This window comes from Python bivittatus, unplaced genomic scaffold (assembly GCF_059951505.1).
Source record: "Python bivittatus isolate LINGU-HERP-01145 unplaced genomic scaffold, Pbiv_v1 ctg000410_np1212, whole genome shotgun sequence".
Classification (NCBI taxonomy): Eukaryota; Metazoa; Chordata; class Lepidosauria; order Squamata; family Pythonidae; genus Python; species Python bivittatus.
The window spans coordinates 14,780,483-14,799,372 of NW_028277067.1; the positions used below are offsets into that span (position 1 = coordinate 14,780,483).

Genomic DNA, 18,890 nt, shown 5'->3' on the forward strand with positions numbered 1-18,890 from the left:
ATAGTCCACTGTGTTTTGTGAAGAGAACCCAAGTTGGATTTGAGAGGCTGTTCTTCTATTACTTTTGGCAAATGTTGATAACAACATTTTTGGCTGGAAAGAGACTTACCTGAAGATTTCCTGCTCTGGTCAGAAGTTAGATTCTCTTCAGAAACAACAATACTATCAACAGAGCAGGAGTAGCTATATCTTCCTTTTTATATTAGAACTCTTCAGTGCTAAAATCAGCAAAAACATATATTTTAGATATGAATGTTGTATCTTTGAAGATTTCTGTATATGGGGTAGTGGTTAATCTGCCATACTAAAAATTGGGAGACTGTGAATTCTAGGTCTCCCTTAAGCATGAAAGGTGACTGGGTGATTTGGGGCAGTCACTCTCCTTCAGCCCAACCCACCTCACAGAGTTGTTGTTATGGGGAAATTAAGAGGTGGGAGCTTTATGCACACTGCCTTGAGTTGTGCAAAATAAAGGTGGGATATAAATCTAATTATAAAAATAATAAATAAATGTTGGAGTACAGCCTGGCAGTGATATCTAAATGCAGCTCCATGTTTTGAAAACCTCTGGTGATATCTTGATTTACTTTATCCAATGGTTTGCTCCAATCCTCCACCTCCCCAAACTGACCATTCTAGTTGCACAAGATAAGATGGACTGCGAGTCTGTTAATGCTACAATTCGGGAATATATTTTACAGTGCCAGAGGACACCTTTTGGGGGGGGGGGCTTTCTTTATAAGGACAATGAATTAAACTTGACTTTTGTGATGTTCCAGCCCCACCAAAGTCTTTTCCAACTTGGTGCCTTACAATACATTGATCTTCAGTGTCCATCACCACAGCAGATGAGGGGCTCTGTAGTCCAAAACATGTGGAAGTTGATAAAATACCTGTGGGAAAAAAACCCAGAATTCCTGAGTTTGGGGGCGCAGAGGGTGAATGTGGTACTGTAGTCTCATTTCTCCTAACGTTTACCAATCTGTGCCTTTTTTTCTCTTCCCTGGCTCAAACGTTTACAGCGATTATAAAACTTCAGTTGGTCTAAGAAAAAGTATTTCGAATTATCTTTTTTTCTCTCTCTCATGGCCCCAAAAGGCTATCACTGCTCTTTACGTCCTTTAGGGATGAGAAGACCTGGGTTTGGGTCGCTTTCGGCCAAAACAGAAGGAAACGTCGCCCGAGATTTTGGCGGGTAGCAACATTGTGATCTGGACCCAAGGCGGGGTCCGGCACTGCTGGAGCGGGAAGACCGGAGCCGCCGCCGCCGCCGCCACCTCCGGCCCGGCCCGGCCCGGCCCGGCCCGGCCCTTGGTGCATGCATTAGTGGGGGTGGCGTGAGATCGACCGCACCATCCCCACACCGTCCCCACGACGCTTTTCGCTGGTAGGCAGTTCATTGCGCAAGAGCCGCCAAAGGGCAGCCCCACCCCATCTGGGGGAATTTTGCCTGAGGTCACTCCCCCCTCGCCTCACGAATCGCGAGGCTATATAAGTCGCCCCCCTGCCGGCGAAAGTGCTGGCGGCACCGCTAGAGAAAGCTGGTCGCTGCCGCTGAAGGCGCCTCGGCGGGCTGGCTGGCTGGCACTCCCTTCCCGTCGTCGCCCGTCCAGGATGCTGGACTTGGATTACGCGCAGTGAGTGCCAGAGGGAGCGGGGTCGGGGGCGAGCGGAGGGCGGGGCGAAGCGGGCTCCCGCGGGAGCCGCGGATTCCAGGTGTTAGTGTTGCTCAAAGAATGGAGGAAGCCCGGTATAGCGGCGTCTCAGCGCGCGCGGAGGGGATCGCCGTGTCTCCCGACTCGCGGGTCCGTGCGTGAGAAGAGGGGGCGGGGGCGCCTTCCTGAGGCGCGCATCTTCTTCACCGGGCTTGTAGACTTTGGCCACGGAGGCGGAGAAGCTTTCGGCTCGACCGGCTCCGGCGGCTGCCCACCCTTTTTGGTGGACCGGCGCCGAGGGGCTAGAGATGGGCGTCTGTGGAACTCGGAAGGCTCTGCCCCGCTGCGCTTGCAAAAGAGACCCACCGCCTGGGAAAGACAGATGCCCACTGGCAAAGGTAGCCAACCTGTGGCTCCCAGGGCCACATAAATCCCCAACGTTTCCTTTTGGGGACCCCCGGAGTCCCCTTTGGAGCAGGGTGGCTGGAAATGAATGACGAAATTTCCTGAGATGTTGAGGTGCTACACAGGTTAAAATGGCAATATAAAATCCTAAAATAAGCCTATCACACAGTTAAAAAACAAATTCTGACATTCCCACCAAAGCCAGCTGCACCCGCTTTATAGCCCTCAGCCGCCCCAAATATAAAGGGTGGCCCTCAGCCACTCAAAAGTTGCCCCCTAGATCTTCCAAGAGGAACAAAGCAAAAATCTGGGGGCCAAAAAAGAGACTTAGAAAACAAGTTTTTCTTTCTTGCTAGAAAACAAGATGTATGCATGCATGTATAGTTTCTTGTTAAAACTGAGAAAGCAACATGCTTTTAACATCTCATAAAACAATGTCAAAAGTCATAAATGAAAATACAGAGGTAATTAAAATCTCATTGCTGGCAGTGTTGGCATACATGAAGCAGACCTGATTTAAGTTCTGTTACACTCAATCCCATTTTTACTTAAAAGGATATCTAAGCACTATACATAGTTTTCCTTCTCTTCTCACAACAACCCAGTGAAGACAGACTGAGAATCAATGACTTGTCCGTAGATTACTTACTCAGCCCTATAGTTGACCTGGGATTTGAATTTAGGTAGCCCCGACGTGATCTTGGCTCTAGAAAAAAAGCTAAGCATGATTGGACCTGATTGGTACTTAGATGGGAGACCACTTGGAAATCCAAGAGCTACATTGGAATTTGAAAAACTTCCCAGAAGAAAGCCCTGGGAAACCACTCCCAGATGGACATCAACATATAATCAGCAGGAGTAGCTTTCAACTTGAGACATTTTTCTTCTGTACTTCACTTCTTTAAGCTTAATGCAATCTAGTCTTTCACATCATCTCTCTAAGTGTATGCCAGATACACTAAGTGGACTTCACTTTTGACTCTTGCATTTTTATGCCTGTCTTATTTGTATAGGAATATTTTGGCTGCTATCTCTCCCATTGAAGCGTTTTAGAAAATTGACCTCTGCAACTGCTTCTGTCGTAATATGCAACCATTTTAAGCATAGGAACAACTTCATAGTTTGCCAGCTATTCTCCAAATTAGCAGCCTTAGCTATCTTTCCCCTATCATGTCCTGCTCCTTATCAGATGCTCTGTATTCTAGGTCCCTGTCCACCCCATCCCTTTCTCCCTCTCACTTTTCTTCCCCTCCTGTTGCTGTTATGCAAACGGTGAGGCCCACAAAGGTTGGGAACATTAGATTTGAATATTTCCCCAGCACAAGAGTGTGACAATGAGACAATACACAGCTCCCTTCCTAGTAGTCCTACTCAAAAATGCTGATTCTTGCCCATTTCTGGTCCATTTTGTTGAAGCTTGGGCTGCTGGCGTTATTCTTTCAGTGTTATAGTGTTTTGTTGCCTAGAACCATGCTTGATTTTAGTCTGCTAGAAGCCACCCTGGGAAAACCTGGTTTTGTAGTGTAGCACACCCTTTTTAAAAATTATAAAATTGCTTCAGCTGGTGAAGTTGATGTGGCTGGCGGAAAAGTTGGCAGGTGCTTCTCCCTCTCCGTGGCGATATAATCATAGCCAGGATAAATGAAGGAATTAATAACTGTCCTTTCTCACCACCCCAAACTGGAGGTCTGAGAGAGCTGACCAGCTCTAATTAATGGTGAGACAGCTTCTGCCACCACCCTTCCTGCTGCAAATGTGTAACGCACAGCGCTGGGAAGCCCCAGTTCCTTATCTCTGCTCTAAAATGAAGCCTTCCCCAACCAGATGCCCCACACTGGTGTTCAGTTAAAAGCACAACCAGGGTGACGGAACCTGGTTGGGCTTGTTGGAACAAACCATTTGAAGAGGCAAGTTGGGGGAACTTCTTATTTCTTTCTCCCCTGTCTGCCTGTCCTTTGTGGAAAAAACACTAACCTGATTCTTTCCTTAAAGATACTAGTGGCTAGGGTTCAGCGTTAGGAGTCACACTTTCTCTTTTCTCTTTCTCTATCATGGGCAGGGCCATGATACAGTGATGTCATGGTGAGTGAATGGGTCATGCTATTTTGGTAGTAGCTATAATCGTCATCATCATCGTCATCATCATTGTAATTATACCTCCCAGGCATGTTAACTTCAACTTCCATAATTTCCAGCTAGCATGGGGATTGTAGGGAAATATGACAATGCATTGTTGTGCCATTGTATTTAGCATATTGTATCTCTAACATCAACACGGTGCAGAAATGACAATGCTCATCCTTTTGTGTACTTGATATACATGGCTGGCTCGGGAATTCTGGGAGTTGAAGTCCTCTCATCTTAAAGTGGCCAAGTTTGGACAACACTGCCTTAGAATCTTCCCAATGGGTAAACTTTAACATCCCCATGCTGATTGGGAATTATGAAAACTGAAGTTCAATACATCTGAGGGAGCTTTGATTTTGGGAAAATTGGTTCAAAGAATAGGTTATTTGGCTAAAGTTTGTGTTAAATGGTGATTAATTTCAATTGGTAAGGACAGACAGTTGAGTGATTTGGGTGTATTTGTGGGGTTGGAGCGGAAGAGGTCATGTTGTTTCCGATGCATTAATAGTAATAGAGAATGGGGGAGAAAAAAGAGCTTCTCTGAATAATTACTTTCCAATCTTACTTTGAATGAAAAATCTGTAGGATTATACCATGTAGAGTTAGGTTTTATTCCTGCTGAAGGACATGTACATGGAGTCCTTGGTGCTCTCTGAGCTTGGTTGTTTGCTTGCAGACGTTTCATTACATGACTAGGTAACATCAATGCTAGTGAGTGTGGGGTTTGCTCCCTGTTTATGTTATGTTTACACATCCTCTCCAGCAACCGACACCCAAATAAACAGGGATTAACACGAGACAAACAATCAAGCAGAAAACAATACCCTAATCAAGGAACTACCACGGAGAAAGCCATACGCTCACCCACACCTGCAGTGCAAGCTACTGTATATAAACAGGGAGAAAACTCCACACTCACTAGCACTGATGATGTTACCTAGTCGGGTAATGAAATGTCTGCAAGCTTGGTCTACAACCAAGCTCAGAGAGCACCAAGGACTCTACAGTTCAACCCTGAACTACATATATTCTCTTCTGTTGGCACGTATATATCTTGCATTTTTTTCACTTGATCCAAAAGTCACTACAGGGATATGTAAAACATAACTCTTTCCTCATCAGGGAGCCTTACCAGACATGAGTCCTTGCTGTGGTGAAATAATATCCTGCTAGCATAACAATATATTGTTGTGGCTTTCCTCATAGTCCAATGTAGTTTGTTTTTGATGCCCTCAAAGTACTCCCTTGCCCATCCATTCAGGCAACAGGTGAAAGCCACAGACAGCCCAGTTGGTTCCCCCCCCCCCCCCCCAGGATGCTGTGGCAACATCAGGAGCCAGGCACGATTGAGTGTTTGGCAGTACACAAAACAGTGGGATGAGGCTACATAAATCATGGTCCCCGTTCTGGGGGTGACACTATTAATTACTAAGGAGGAAAGGCTCCTAGGCTAATTATAGGACTGTTGTACAGTATATATATCTACTCAGTTGTAATCCCAGGTCAATGTGCATAGGATGGCGATTTCAAAATACTTTAAACCTCTCCAGCTGAAATGGTGTTAATGAAAGTTATTAAATAGATTTATAAAATGCTCTTCTATTCAAAGAAATCTTAACTGATTAATTTCCAGTTTTAGCTGATTGAACTAAGTGGGACTTCCTTCTGAATAAGCATGGCTTGAACTGTGCTGTAGATTTGCATGATCTGTGAAGGAAAACCTTGTATTATCTACCAAAACAACAACTAAGAATAATTCATTCCATCATTCTGCGCCTAACTTTTCAGCATTGGCTGTTCTAATCATTGTTCAGTGTGCTTGCTCATGACATGAGAAGACATGTTGGGAGACATGAGATTAGTAAGGGCAGCCTGCATACCTGTTTACCAATTTTCTTTCTCTCTTGACAGGCTTGATGGATCCCAGTATGGCTATGTGGTAAGCATGTGGTTTCAAATTCTTGAATTCTGAACTGGGGTGGGCAACTTGAGGCCCCTGACCTAATTTTGGTAGGTTCAAACCTCTGGCCCAGACATGTTGAGGCCCCTGACCTAATTTTGGTAGGTTCAAACCTCTGGCCCAGACATGTTGAGGCCCCTGACCTAATTTTGGTAGGTTCAAATCTCTGGCCCGGACATGTTTTGCCTGTTGGGTGGGGAGGAAGAGGGAGGCAAAGGCGAAGGAGGTTGCCAGAGACTGAAAGAAAAAGGGTATCTTCACTTATCAGGGAGAGTGGGAGTGGCAGGTACAAGAAGAAGAAGAGAGAGAGAAATTAGATTCATATATCATACTAAACCATGGTTTCTCAAATAACCCACAGTTCTGGATGGGAAACTTTCTGATGGGTAGGAGCAAGAGTGCCCTTAAGGGGGAACATTAAAAAAAAAGCCAACATAGCAACTTCAATTGCATTGCAGCCGTCATCTTGGCTTTTTTGGTGCGCATTCACACACACACACACACACGTGGAAGCCAATGACCAGAGCAAAGCCTGAAGGAATTGGCTCATGAAAGGTGTCCCTCTGTTCTTCTAGTGGCCTCCATAAAAGCCCCAATTATGTCAACTGAAGACATGTCTATTGTGATGTCATCACACAGTGGCACTCTAATCCAGTGTTTCTCAACCTTGGCAACTTTAAGATGTGTAAACTTCAACTCCCAGAATTCCTCAGCCAGTCATGCTGGCTGGGGAATTCTGGGAGTTGAAGTCTACACATCTTAAAGTTACCAAGGTTGAGAAACACTGCTCTAATCTAATGACATTATGGCATCTGATACAAGTATGATACAAGTCATACTGTTTGTGTGATGACTTCATCATGCACATAATTTCCCCTCCATTGATGCATAATGGGGTGTTGGGAGTCACGACTGCAGAATTCATGGTGGAAGAATGTCAGTCTTGAAGCAGGGTTTGGATTGATTGACAAGGCAGGATCTCTTGTCTTCCTGATCCACCTTGGGAAACATTTGAGGAGTTTATGTTATACTTACAAGCCCACTTGTGCTTCTCAGTTCCCCACTGGATTCATCAGTGATTTGGACTCTTACAAACAAGAATCCACATTTCCTCCCTGCCTTGCAGATCCCGAGAGCTCCCCAGGTAAGACCTGTTTTAATGGTTCAGTATTTTACAATATAATGCAGAATTGTAATGATAACCAATCAGTTAAAAGGCCTTGATAGAGGAGAAATCCCATCACTTAAAAAAGAAAGGAAAACAGGAGTTTGGAATAAGCTGCCATAGAAATCAACTGTATCCCAGTTATCTTCACAAATAATATTGTTTCTCATTCTGTCGCTTGCTAATTTGCATGTGACACTTTTGCCCAGCCTTGAAGAGCTCTGAGAAGCAACTCTTAGCACTCACTTTCCTGTTTCGCAGCTGCTGATCTCTCTTCTCCCGCTTCCTCCCCTCCCCTCTGCTCTGCTTGCTTGCGCAATTTAGATTTAGTCGTGTAACTAACTGCCACCTGACTTCTGGGACGTTTCTGCATAGTTAACATCCACGAGAGCCTGCCAGAATATGTGCAATCTCATATTTGGTGGGTTCTTAGTCTCAGGAGCGTGGAAGGTGCCTGCGAGATTGCAAGAGATCAGTCTTATGGTAGTCTCTTATTGTAAACAGTCTTCAGGCCCTGGAATGCTTGGTAACGATTGGGTTTTTAAATTTCTCATCTGTTCTCTGAGACTTGTACTTAGGAGTACCCCCTCGGTTTATCCCCACAACAACAACACTCCTGTGGGGTAGAGTGGACTGAAAGAGTTCTTATTTCAGCAGTGAGCTCCGCAGTCAAGTGGGTACTTGCCTGGATCTCCCTGTTCAAATTCAGCACTTTAACCATTGCATGACACTGCCGTTTTGGTGTAGTGGTGAAGATGCTGGGCTAGAAGCCAGGAGCCTGTGAATTCTAGACCTCCCTTAGGCCTGAAGGCCGGCTGTTGACTTTGGGCCGGTCACTCTCTCAGCCCAACCCACCTCACAGGGTGGTGGATGTGGGCAACATAGGAGGCTGGAGTATTCAGTGTGTTCACCATGGGATAAAAATCTAATGTAACTATTGTGACTCCTCAATAACAATATAACTGTTGTTAGTCCATGGGAGCACCTAGATGACCTTGTTTGAGCTGTAGGCTTGACTGAGAAAGTAAAAGGCCATTTCTGTATTGTTGCTGAAAAAAATAGCACGGACATATCCATGTGGTCACCAGGAGTCAATGTCAACTCTAAGGAGCCTTTACTTACCTTGATCATCTGTTACTGGGCTACTGTGACCCAACTGAGTGGCTGAACTAATGGCTGCCTTGCTGAGTTCACCCAACAGGCTTAGCCTTGGGGGAGCTGTGATGGACAATCTTCCAAGGCCAGTGCAGGAGGCTCCCTTCAGTTTAATATAAAACCCTAAAGCATTTGGTCTTCCCCATTTTACTGAAAGGCTACTTTTCATCCTGATTGGCTGCAATCTTTGCAACTGATGGAAGGGCTGTTCACATTTTTCCTGGAAGGGGACAATGACCCTTGATTCCCCAGTGTGCAATGCATGCACTGCCATGGTGACAAATGTGAATGGAAATGTGGATGTTCATTCTGTGAACATGTATCTAGCATGTTTATGTGCTAGCAAATAACACTCCTGGTGAGTGACATCATCCTCACTGGTTCTACTTTGGTCTTCTGTTAGCAGGTTCACGAAAACCACACTTCTTACATAGCTTGAAAAATGTAGGTGCGTGGCGCTATTTTAAGCACGGGCCCTATTTTTCATGGGAAAGTATAATCAATAACAAATGATACAAATGCAAGAATTATACTAGCGGGAAGCCAAAGGGAAACTAGGTATTGCAATTTGTCTGAGAGAAGAGGTTCAGAGCCCCAAGTAGAATTGGCAACAAAATATTATAGTGAAGAATATTCTTGTTTGGGGTCCTACCCAACCAGCCAGCCAGCCTGCCTCTTTCAAAATGCTCCATCCCACATTTCCCCCTATTATAACCCTTATTTCATTGAGAATAGATGGCCCTAGTTTGTCTGGTTAGAGATTCATGCTTCAAAAATTGAGTTTGCTGTGATATAGGAGTCAAGCGTGTTCTTTATGTTGCTGTATGAAAACAGATTAAAAAACACGTTCCTGTGCAATTCATTGAGCCCTAGCTTTCCCCTTACTGACTTATCAGATTTCGCTCCCTGCTGGGGAGAAGCAAGATTGCAAATGGGCCTTAGGGCTAGGCTTCCTATCCCTATGCAAATTCATGGTGTCAGATATTTGCACAGACCGTACTTTGCAGCTGCCCAGCACACAGAGAGCTCTTTGTAGTCAGCCCTGGGCCTCATCCACCCCTTGCACCTGAGCAAACCGAGCAGATGCTGGAGCAAGGATTTCAGGAGTCATGCCATTGGGTAGGGCAGCCTTCTGCAGGCATCCTCTCCCATAGTAAACCTCGCCTGTCAATGGCAGAATCACATTTCTAAACAAGTAGTGAACATGAGTGCAAATGATGGATAGGGACAGGGACTGCCTTCTCTCTCCCCACAAGAATCCCCGCCAGCCTTATAAGCAAAAGAAAGGGCAGAATCTGAAACAGCCTTGAAGGGAAGCCCACAGACAGTAACTGGCCTGCAATTCTATTTTATTTATTTGATTTCTGAGCCTGCTAAGAAGCTAGAAGCTTGCAACTGTATGATATCTGTGAAGGGGAGTAGAGAAATGCCATCAAGAATTTGGTTTTGATCAGTCCATCTAGGGATGCAGCAGTTTAATTGCTATTTTTTTGCTCTGCTCTTTGCATGCTGATTGTGTGGGAAGGGCCTTCTCTTCTTTGTGTCCAGCATGGAAAGCAAGTAGACTTGAAGACAGAGATGTGACATTCTGTCATGTTTCTTTATTAATTCAATGTCTGTCCCCCTTTTGGGGTTCAGGACAATGTATATAGAACTCCTGCTTTTCATTTCTTCCCTAAAGCTGGTAGAGGGTGCTGAGAGACAATGACTGGCTTCAAATCATCTAGTGCTTTCCCATGTGGAGGGTAGACTTGATGTCCCCCATCCTAATCCATCACCTAACCCTTAGAACCATGCCATCTTTCTTTTCCTCTTCTGCCTGTCTTCAGATCACTTGCATGGAATTTCTTGTAGCTGATGTGGCCAGACTGGCTATTACATACAAGGCTGGTATGAAGCTGGTGTGCAAAAAATTTCAACAAAGGTCATAAGGATCTAAGGCAGTGTTTCTCAACCTTGACAACTTTAAGATGGGTGGACTTCAACTCCCAGAATTCCCCAGCCAGCCATGCTGGCTGGGGAATTCTGGGAGTTGAAATCCACCCATCTTAAAGTTGTCAAGGTTGAAAAACACTGATCTAAGGCTTTCTTTGAAAAACATCAAATTAAATATTTGTTAAGCACACCTTCTGCATCTGAAGAACATGAGCAGGTGAAAAACTAGATGGGGCTCCACTGATTTCTAATAGATGTGCAGGTTTGTTTATTTGCTTATTGATTTATTTAAAGCATTTTTGTGGCTGCCCAATTCAAACCAAGTGACTCTGGGCAGCATGCAAAAACCAGTGGACAAAAATACAAGAGAAAAACAAGTGCATCTAACCAAAACAAATAAACAATTAAATGGCAATCAGAAGCTAAAATGTGTCATATCCCACCCAATGGGAACTCTGCTCATCCTGACCCAAATGTCCATGGAAAGAACCACATCTCAACTGCCTTCTAAAGGCCTACAAGGTTGGGGCCCGTGGTTGTTCTAGTGTGTGGCTAGTGGGAATAAAAATGGTAATAGCTATTCCTTTCCATTCTACTTCATCATCCCTTCTGGTTGGTGGACCTTGGTTGCCATGCAAGGTCAAAGAAAACACCTGCCAGCCTGAAGTTTGCCCACACCTGATGATGACTAATGACTGATGATGATGAGTTTTTAATAGGATGCTGTTTAACTGCGAGCTTTTCATTTGAGAACCAGGTCTCTTGGATCCTTCTTTTTGACTTAGTAGCTTGCCTTTCAGAGTCCTGTATGAACTGGCTAGAAATGCAGGAACCTGGATATGAACCCTTCGAGGTAGGCCACCTGGCTCAGCTGCAGAATGTCCAAGTCTCCTACCCCCCTGGCACCTACCCCCAGCCGCAGCTCTCTCTGGAACCATTCTATGGCCAGGAGGGGATAATGCCTGCCCAGAATGCAACTATGGGATCCAAGGAAGAGTACAACACTGAGGTGAGGGCAAAACCTTAGTGTCTGGGGAGGGGGAAAGAACCTGGGTCCCTTAGATCTCCTTGAAAAGACTATGAGGTCTAGATCAGCCTTCTCCTATGCGGGTTATTTCCAGACATATGGATTTCAACCCAGAATTTCCCAGCCAGCATGGTCATCGCTAGTAACTGTGGGTAGTTGAAGTCTACGCATCATATTTGGGAAGGCTGCTTGAGACAGGGAGATGAAAGGCTGAACCCTTGAATTTTCAGACAAGAGAATGGGGTCAGTTGATAAAAGAAAATACTGTTGGTGTTGATGTTCTAGACTGGGAATGAGGTAGGAGTATTATTTGCCTTGTGATCTGTATTTTGAAGTTTTCCCATTGTCAGTCATTGGTCAAACAGGCTATGGGGGACCCACATTTTTTATAAAGCACAATGGCATCCAGAAAATTATATTCCTCCCCAACACCACTGCGCTGATCAAATTGGTAGACTTTCCCACCTTTCTCTCCTGACGTTTCATTTCATTTCATTTCACTTCACTTCACCTCACTCCATCTCATTTCATTTCAGTGATGGATTGATTTTATATCATTCATATTTGGGGTGGGATATAAATGATGGAAGATAAATACATAAATAAAATGACAGGAGATAGAGTTTTGAGTTTCCTGCATGGTGTGATCTTTGGACCTTAGAAAACTATAAGGAAAAGCTATCAACAAAATATGGCAGTATATTCTTATTTAAGATCGAACCAGCCTAAAATGGAGGCCTTCTGGCACTACACATGGTTTTTAGAGGTTATCATTTGGGCAGGAAGTGTGAGAAAAATATCCTCTTTCCTGTCCTCCAAAAATATTTCTCTGGACTGTTTTGGAACATTAAAAGGCTCAGGTTAGAAGGCTGCCTTTCATTTAAAGAAAAGAGACAGAAAAGTTGGAGAGCCATTTAATCTATGTAATTGTAATTTGGTCCTAACTTAATGCTGTGAACTGCTATTTAAATGTTTCATTTCATTCAGTTGCCCTTTCTGGTTTGATCTCCACAGATCTACCTCCCATATGAACAATATTCTGCTCCAAGGGAAATCTGTAGCCCATTGTCTGAAGAGGAGGAATTTCACAAGGATGGCCGGAATCTGGAAGTATCTTCTGACAGTGATTTGGATGAGAATCTCTTATCTAGGTTTGATTCTGGTGAGTGGAGGGTAAGAATCCTAACTCAGAAAGCAGATAAAGCCCAGCACATCCAAAGGGCATCAGGTTGAGGGAATGTGGCTTGCTCACTAAACCCTAGAAGGCATAATATGAGGGCTAGATTGAGAGATTGAAAAGCATTCCAGAAGCAAGTAGGAGCATGCCATAGCACTGCCAAGAAAACTGCATGGCTACAGTTAAGAGAAGTTGAGCTTGATATATCTTTTAAATGTACAAGTAGTCCTCGTTTAGCAACTGCCTTTTTTAGCAACCGCAGTTACGACAGTGATGAAGAAGTAACTTTACGACCAATCTTCGCATTTATGGCCTTTGCAGGTCTGTAAAGCAAAGGAAAACTGAAGTAAGCATAGTTGCAGTTTCACTTAGTGGCCGCTTCACTTAACAACTGAGTTGCCAGTCCCAATTGCGGTTGCTAAATAAGGACTTCCTGTAAGTCCTTTATCAAGGAATTAAGCATTTGTAGACTTGTATATTTTTTTCAGTCCTCCTTGGAAGACAGGCCAGATTTTCTATTTTACAGATGGAGTGCAGTTTTGAAATGAATTGTCTAGGCATCTCTACTGTTTTCAACTCAAAGATATATTGCAACTCAAGATAATAACTAGATAGCTGAAGTGAACCAGTCCCATACACAACATTTTACACCTGGGTCGTGTTGTCACCCTCCATGAGATTGCCTTCATCTTGTTCCCAGTCCATGCGTGAGGCAGGTTTAAACTGTCACTAGCTGTCCTGGTTAAATGGTGTTTTCCCTCTTATTCTGAAATTATCCAAGAACTGCCTCTGTGAGGCTTTGTCACTCATCACCTTGGAGGAAAATGAGGTGCCTACAGGGACCAGAAATACAGTGGAGGCAGGACGGGGATCAGCAATGGGAACAATAAATTTTGGGCTGGTATAGTTTTCTGCCATCTCAAGGTAGCTGGATATTCTTGTTTTGCCTGCTCATGTTTTAAATGTATGTGTAGGGATTCCTTTCTTAACCTCCTTGCTCCCCAATCTTGGAATCAGCTCTATGTTCATTCTGAAGCTGGTGGCCCTACTTTTTGTCATGGTAAACTATTGGTCTTCAGGATACAATTAATAGTAACGATTCTTCTACCAGCACTGTTATTAATACTATTATGCCATGGCATTAGCCTGATGCAATGTTCATGGGTGCTCTTTAATGAAATTAGGTCTATACTGTAGTGATATTATGCGGAAAGTCACTGTAGTCACAGGCAGGAAACAGTGCAGTAGTCTCTTATTTGACTTCTCCAGCATAGTACAGTGGTACCTCGGGATACGAACTTAATCCGTTCCGTGACTCTGGGCGTATCCCGAGTTGGTCGTAACCCGAAGGAAATTTCCCCATAGGGTTCAATGTAAATCCGGTTAATCCGTTCTGCCCTCTGAATTTGGTCGCACCCCGAGGCAAATTTCCCCATAGGGTTCAATGTAAATCCGGTTAATCCGTTCCGCCCTCCGCCCGAATTTGGTCGCAACCCGAGGCAATTTCCCATAAGGTTCAATGTAATTACCGTTAATCCGTTCTGGCGTCCACGGACCACACGGAAAGCGGCCGGGCGCGGCGTGGTGCGGCGCGAAAATGGCCGGGTGCGGCACGGCGTGAAAACGGCCCGGCGCGGCGCGAAAATGGCCCGGCGCAGCGCGGCGCGGCGCGAAAACAGCCCGGCGCGGCGCGAAAACGGCCGCGGACCACGCGGCAGGGCCGGAAAAACAGCCGCGGACCACGTGGCACAGGCGGAAAAATGGCCGCGGACCACGTGGCACGGGCAGAAAATGGCCGCGGACCACGTGGCACGGGCGGAAAATGGCTCGTACCCCGAGGCGGAGTTCGCAAACCGAGGTAAAATTTTGGGGCCAGAGCTGGTCGTAACCCGAAAAATTCGCAAGCAGAGGCGTTCGTATCCCGAGGTATCACTGTATATAAAAGAAGCAATAGCTGCTTTGCATGACTAGTTGGGTGGCAGAAGCCCTGTGATACAATGCTAGAACCCTGTCTATTCCAAGCCCCGAGTGGCTGTTGCTACCTTTTGAACAACTGGAGGGAGGCTAAGGGCAGGTGTGCACCTGGATAACAAAGTCAGCATCAGTGTGAATCTCCATTGCTTGTGAGAAGTCTCTTAGAGCCGAATGACAAAATGTCAGGATTCTGATCATCACCCCCACAAGAAAAAGTGTTACTTCTTCCCTGTGATATCCTAGCTCTTGGGGGAAATCCAGGAAGAGATTTTAGTTCTTAGTTTAATTCACCATCACGGATTCATGTAGATAAATGTTACATTTGTTTCAGAGATTTTTAATCCTCATGACATGCTGAAAAGTCCTCTCTTTTAGGCCTTTTAGACCTTGAGAACAAGAGATGCTGCAGCCATGGCAATTTAGTTCCCTCCTGGGGGCACTTTCCTCCAAGCAGCAGCTGGTGGGGGGCATCTGACATGTCCAATCATCCAGGTGTTTGGTCTCCTCTGCAGGCTCTCGCCGGAAACTCCGCCTCTACCAGTTCTTGCTAGAGCTCCTGGAAGGTGGTGACATGAAGGAATGTGTGTGGTGGGTGCAGCGTGATGCAGGCATCTTCCAGTTCTCTTCAAAGCACAAGGAGCTCCTGGCACACCGCTGGGGCCAGCAGAAGGGCAACCGCAAGAAAATGACCTATCAAAAAATGGCCCGAGCTCTGCGCAACTATGGCAAAACAGGCGAGATCCGTAAGGTGAAGAAGAAGCTCACGTACCAGTTTGGGACCTCACTGCTGGGCCCGTCGCCTTCTTCCTAGAGCCCTCCCCAGGACTCCCTGGCCAGGATAGCCTCCAATGACATGCTTCCATTCTTGGCTTTCCTGAAACCTTTTTGGGCATTTGGCAGCTTAGCTGTATGAGAGAACCTGCCAGTTGCTTTGCACTAAGCAAGGAGGGTGGGTCTGAAGGCAATGAGGTCCTCTCTTGGGTGGGGGGATCTGCACTTTAGGTTTGTGGACCAGGACTAGTGGGTTTTCCTTGGTGGGGTGGGGAAATGGGGTCCAACAGAGATGGATCAGGCTGGGGTTCCTGGATTGATCTTTCCTGGATGGTTTGGGAACCAGTGCTCTCGTCAACTCTTTCAGGGATCCTTGGTGGGAATGAAAAAGGGGTGAGACAGCAGCAGTGCTGCTAGGTTATTTTTGACCCTGGCCTTGATGGCGTAATGACCCCTCCTTAAAATATTCGTGGTGTATCCCTACAATTGTACAGGAGTCGATCCAATGTTTCTCTTACTCTCTCACCATTCCATGCCTTACCATTTCATCAACATGAATGATCTTTGGAGCAGACCAAATCAAACAAGCCAAAACCAAAACTGATGGCCAATCTTGATTAAAAACGAAGAAATTCCCCAAGTATGTACAGTGGTATACTTAAAAACCACTTAAATCCTAAAACCATCTTCTGAAGCCAATTGACTTGGAAATGTGTATTGCTTTGTTGGAGAGAATGATTACATATATATATATATATATATAAAAATAAAAATAAAAATTTCCCATGTAAAACTTTATATGTTCCTGGCCAGCTGCCTTCAGCTATAAAATGGTTTTAGGAATAAACAAGGTAGGGAAATTGGGCAGAGCATAGGTTCTGGAATTCTTTCCAACCTCTTAATCGCAGTTCCACTCATATGACCAGGAAGGAAGAGGGAGTGGGGGCGTAGAATGGAAGAGCCAGCCACAGTCTGAGCCACTGCCCAGATCCAACCCATTTTTGAACTTGGTCTTTCTTTTGCCAGCTTCTTCCCTCACACCAAATTTGGTCCTGTTCTGTTCAGTTTTCAGAAAATAATCTGGACAGAGTCCTGAGCTTCTTTAAGTAATTTGTTTCCAACATTCTCTTAGGTTGGAAAGAATATAAAAGAAAGTTGGTAAGAAGAAGCATCAGCCCCTCAGGGAGAAAATACTCACCTCTTTTCCTTAGATCCAGCAAACACTCTGGAAGAAAACCAGAGGCAGATATGCACCTTGGCATTTATATGAACTCTCTGGGTTGGTGTGACTCTCTAGGGCACTTCCACACAAGGATTCTGTAGCAGTTTGAAAGCAGCTCCAGTCCTTCACATTTTTGTAGTGTTGACGGTGTTGGAGGGCTGAGCTAATTTATTTCCATTTCATCCCTGGTGTACAGGTATTCCTTGGGTTATGACAGCAATTGGGACCTGAACTGCCATCGCTAAGCAACGCTGTTGTAAAGTGCAACATCATGTGACTGCAGAGCTTAGCGACAGCAGTCCTGGCAGTCCCATTGTTAAGTGAGGACCAGGCAGGTTGTTAAGCAAGAGCCTCGTGAGATTGCAACTTCTGACTTCCTGCCGGTTTCCTCATTGACTTTGCTTGTGGGAAGCCAGCAGGGAATGTCGGAAATTGCAATCACATGACTACAGGATGCTGCCATGGCCAGAACTCCGAGGACACGTCTCCCTCATTCAGCAGCATCACAAATTTGAAAGGTCACTGAATGAGTGGTCATAACCTGAGGACCACCTGTAGCTGAAATCACTGTTGGGTTCTTTGTTTGTTTGTTATTGAGAAGCTGTCACTCTTTTTTCCCACTGGAAGGAATTCTTACTACCCTCTTCCTCCCAGTCCCTGAGTTCCAGGTCCATCAAAGGGAATGTTGACTTTGATAACTTTGTAGCTCCCTCTCAGTTTTTTCATTTTCTCCCTTCGACAAGAAACTACAACTTGTGGCTTGCCAGTTTTCCCCTCTGTACTTTTTCCCCTTTTTGCATGGAATGGAAGTTCAGTAAGGGGATATTTGTTGCTCTAGGACAGTGTTTGGTAACTTTAAGATGTGTGGATTCCAATTCCCAGAAGGTCCTCTCTGGGAGCTGAAGTCCACACACCTTAAAGTTGCCGAGATTGAAAATTACTGCTCTAGGATCAGCAGAGTTTGGATCAGGGCAGTGACTTTTACTTCTTGTTCTTGTGTTGGTGGAAGCAATCACCGACAAATTGCTTCTGAGGACTGGGAAGTGAAAGCAACGGGGGTGTGGAAATGGCCTGATTTAGCACCACTTGAGCATCCTGATGGGAAGGGGGTAGATTATTTATATGGATGAGAATTTCCAGGCAGCTGCCTTTTGCTCTGTGAGATAACGGGAGCCAAGACAGATTCACCAGTTTTGATAAGCCATGTTTTCTTTAGCTACCGTTTTCTGGCTTAGCCACAACTGGTTGTGTAACCAAATCACTGTGGTTTGTTGAGTTACAGCTGTTTGCGGTGTGCAACCCCAGTTGTGTGGGCTGGCCTTTTGTAACTGGCGGAGACACAACAAGACGAGACTCATAGGGCTTGGGTCTAAGAACAGGCAGCTTAAACAAGAGGGAGGAGGCATAACAGATCTTCAAGTAGTGGAAAAAGACAGTGTTGATTGGGGGTTGGGTGGCAGCAGAGGGGGGACCCAAATCTCTGGCCCAAGACTTGAGTGTGTACATATAGAGTTGAAATGTTTATTTAATACTACAGAGTGTTTTTTTTGGTTAAAATCTGATTATTTTTAAATGGATATCTTTTGTAAATATTTTAGAAATTGCTAATAAATGTTTACAACAACAGAGAATTTAATTATAATTGAATTGTTTTGTAGTTATTCTAACACTGGGAGAAAGGGTGCTGGTGGGTGAAGCTCTCTGCACTTTGAAGCAGCCTCTCTCAGCCAGATGGAAGGGACGACATGAAAGAAGAGTCAGACCAGGGGCATCCATGTGTGTGGGGAGGGATAAAAAAAAAAATCAAGGTGGAGGCAGGAATCATGTGATCAAAAACCCACCTCTTGTTTATGCACATCGCAGTGCATTAAAAAGGGGCAGGATTTTGGTCATGTGGTCTTGGCTACCATCTTGCCTTTCTTGATCCCTCCCTGCAAAGGAACATTGGGCTCATTCATTTTACCTTGCCCCTGTTCTATTTAATCTACCTCTACAAATCCCAAAATTTTCCTGAACCTGCTCCCTCTGTCTTTTTGGTAAACTAGGGAAAATAATTTTGGTTTTAATATATAGCATCCTTCGCAAACCGAATGAATTTAGACTACAAGTCCCATGCTGGCTGAGAATTCTGGAACCTGCAGTCCCAACTCATCAGGAAAGCAGCATCTTGGGAAAGGCTGGTGTACTGCATTTCTTTTTCATTTAGATTCCCCCCCCCCAATCTCTGCTTATTTCTTTACATGGTTTCTCAGAACTCCACCGTATCCTTCCTAGTGTGACACATATAAAAAAAGGGAGAGAGCTTTGTTCACAGTGT

At 45.0% G+C, this 18,890-nt stretch overlaps 1 protein-coding gene across 1 annotated transcript; it reads left to right on the plus strand.

Moving 5' to 3' along the window:
* Window positions 1-1,529: 1,529 nt before the first annotated feature.
* Window positions 1,530-18,198, plus strand: SPIB (Spi-B transcription factor). Its single transcript, XM_025163320.2, has 6 exons — window positions 1,530-1,637; window positions 6,099-6,126; window positions 7,204-7,291; window positions 11,203-11,411; window positions 12,444-12,591; window positions 15,093-18,198. Exons 1-6 carry the CDS (start codon window positions 1,615-1,617, stop codon window positions 15,389-15,391), a joined length of 795 nt encoding a protein of 264 aa, XP_025019088.1. The 5' UTR covers window positions 1,530-1,614; the 3' UTR covers window positions 15,392-18,198.
* The last annotated feature ends 692 nt before the right edge of the window (window positions 18,199-18,890 follow it).

Coding starts and splice junctions, on each gene's coding strand:
- SPIB (XM_025163320.2), top strand. CDS start 1,615: ATGCTGGACTTGGATTACGCGCA. Junction 6,127..7,203: donor GATCCCAGTATGGCTATGTG/GTAAGCATGTGG, acceptor TGTGCTTCTCAG/TTCCCCACTGGATTCATCAG. Junction 12,592..15,092: donor CTTATCTAGGTTTGATTCTG/GTGAGTGGAGGG, acceptor TCTCCTCTGCAG/GCTCTCGCCGGAAACTCCGC.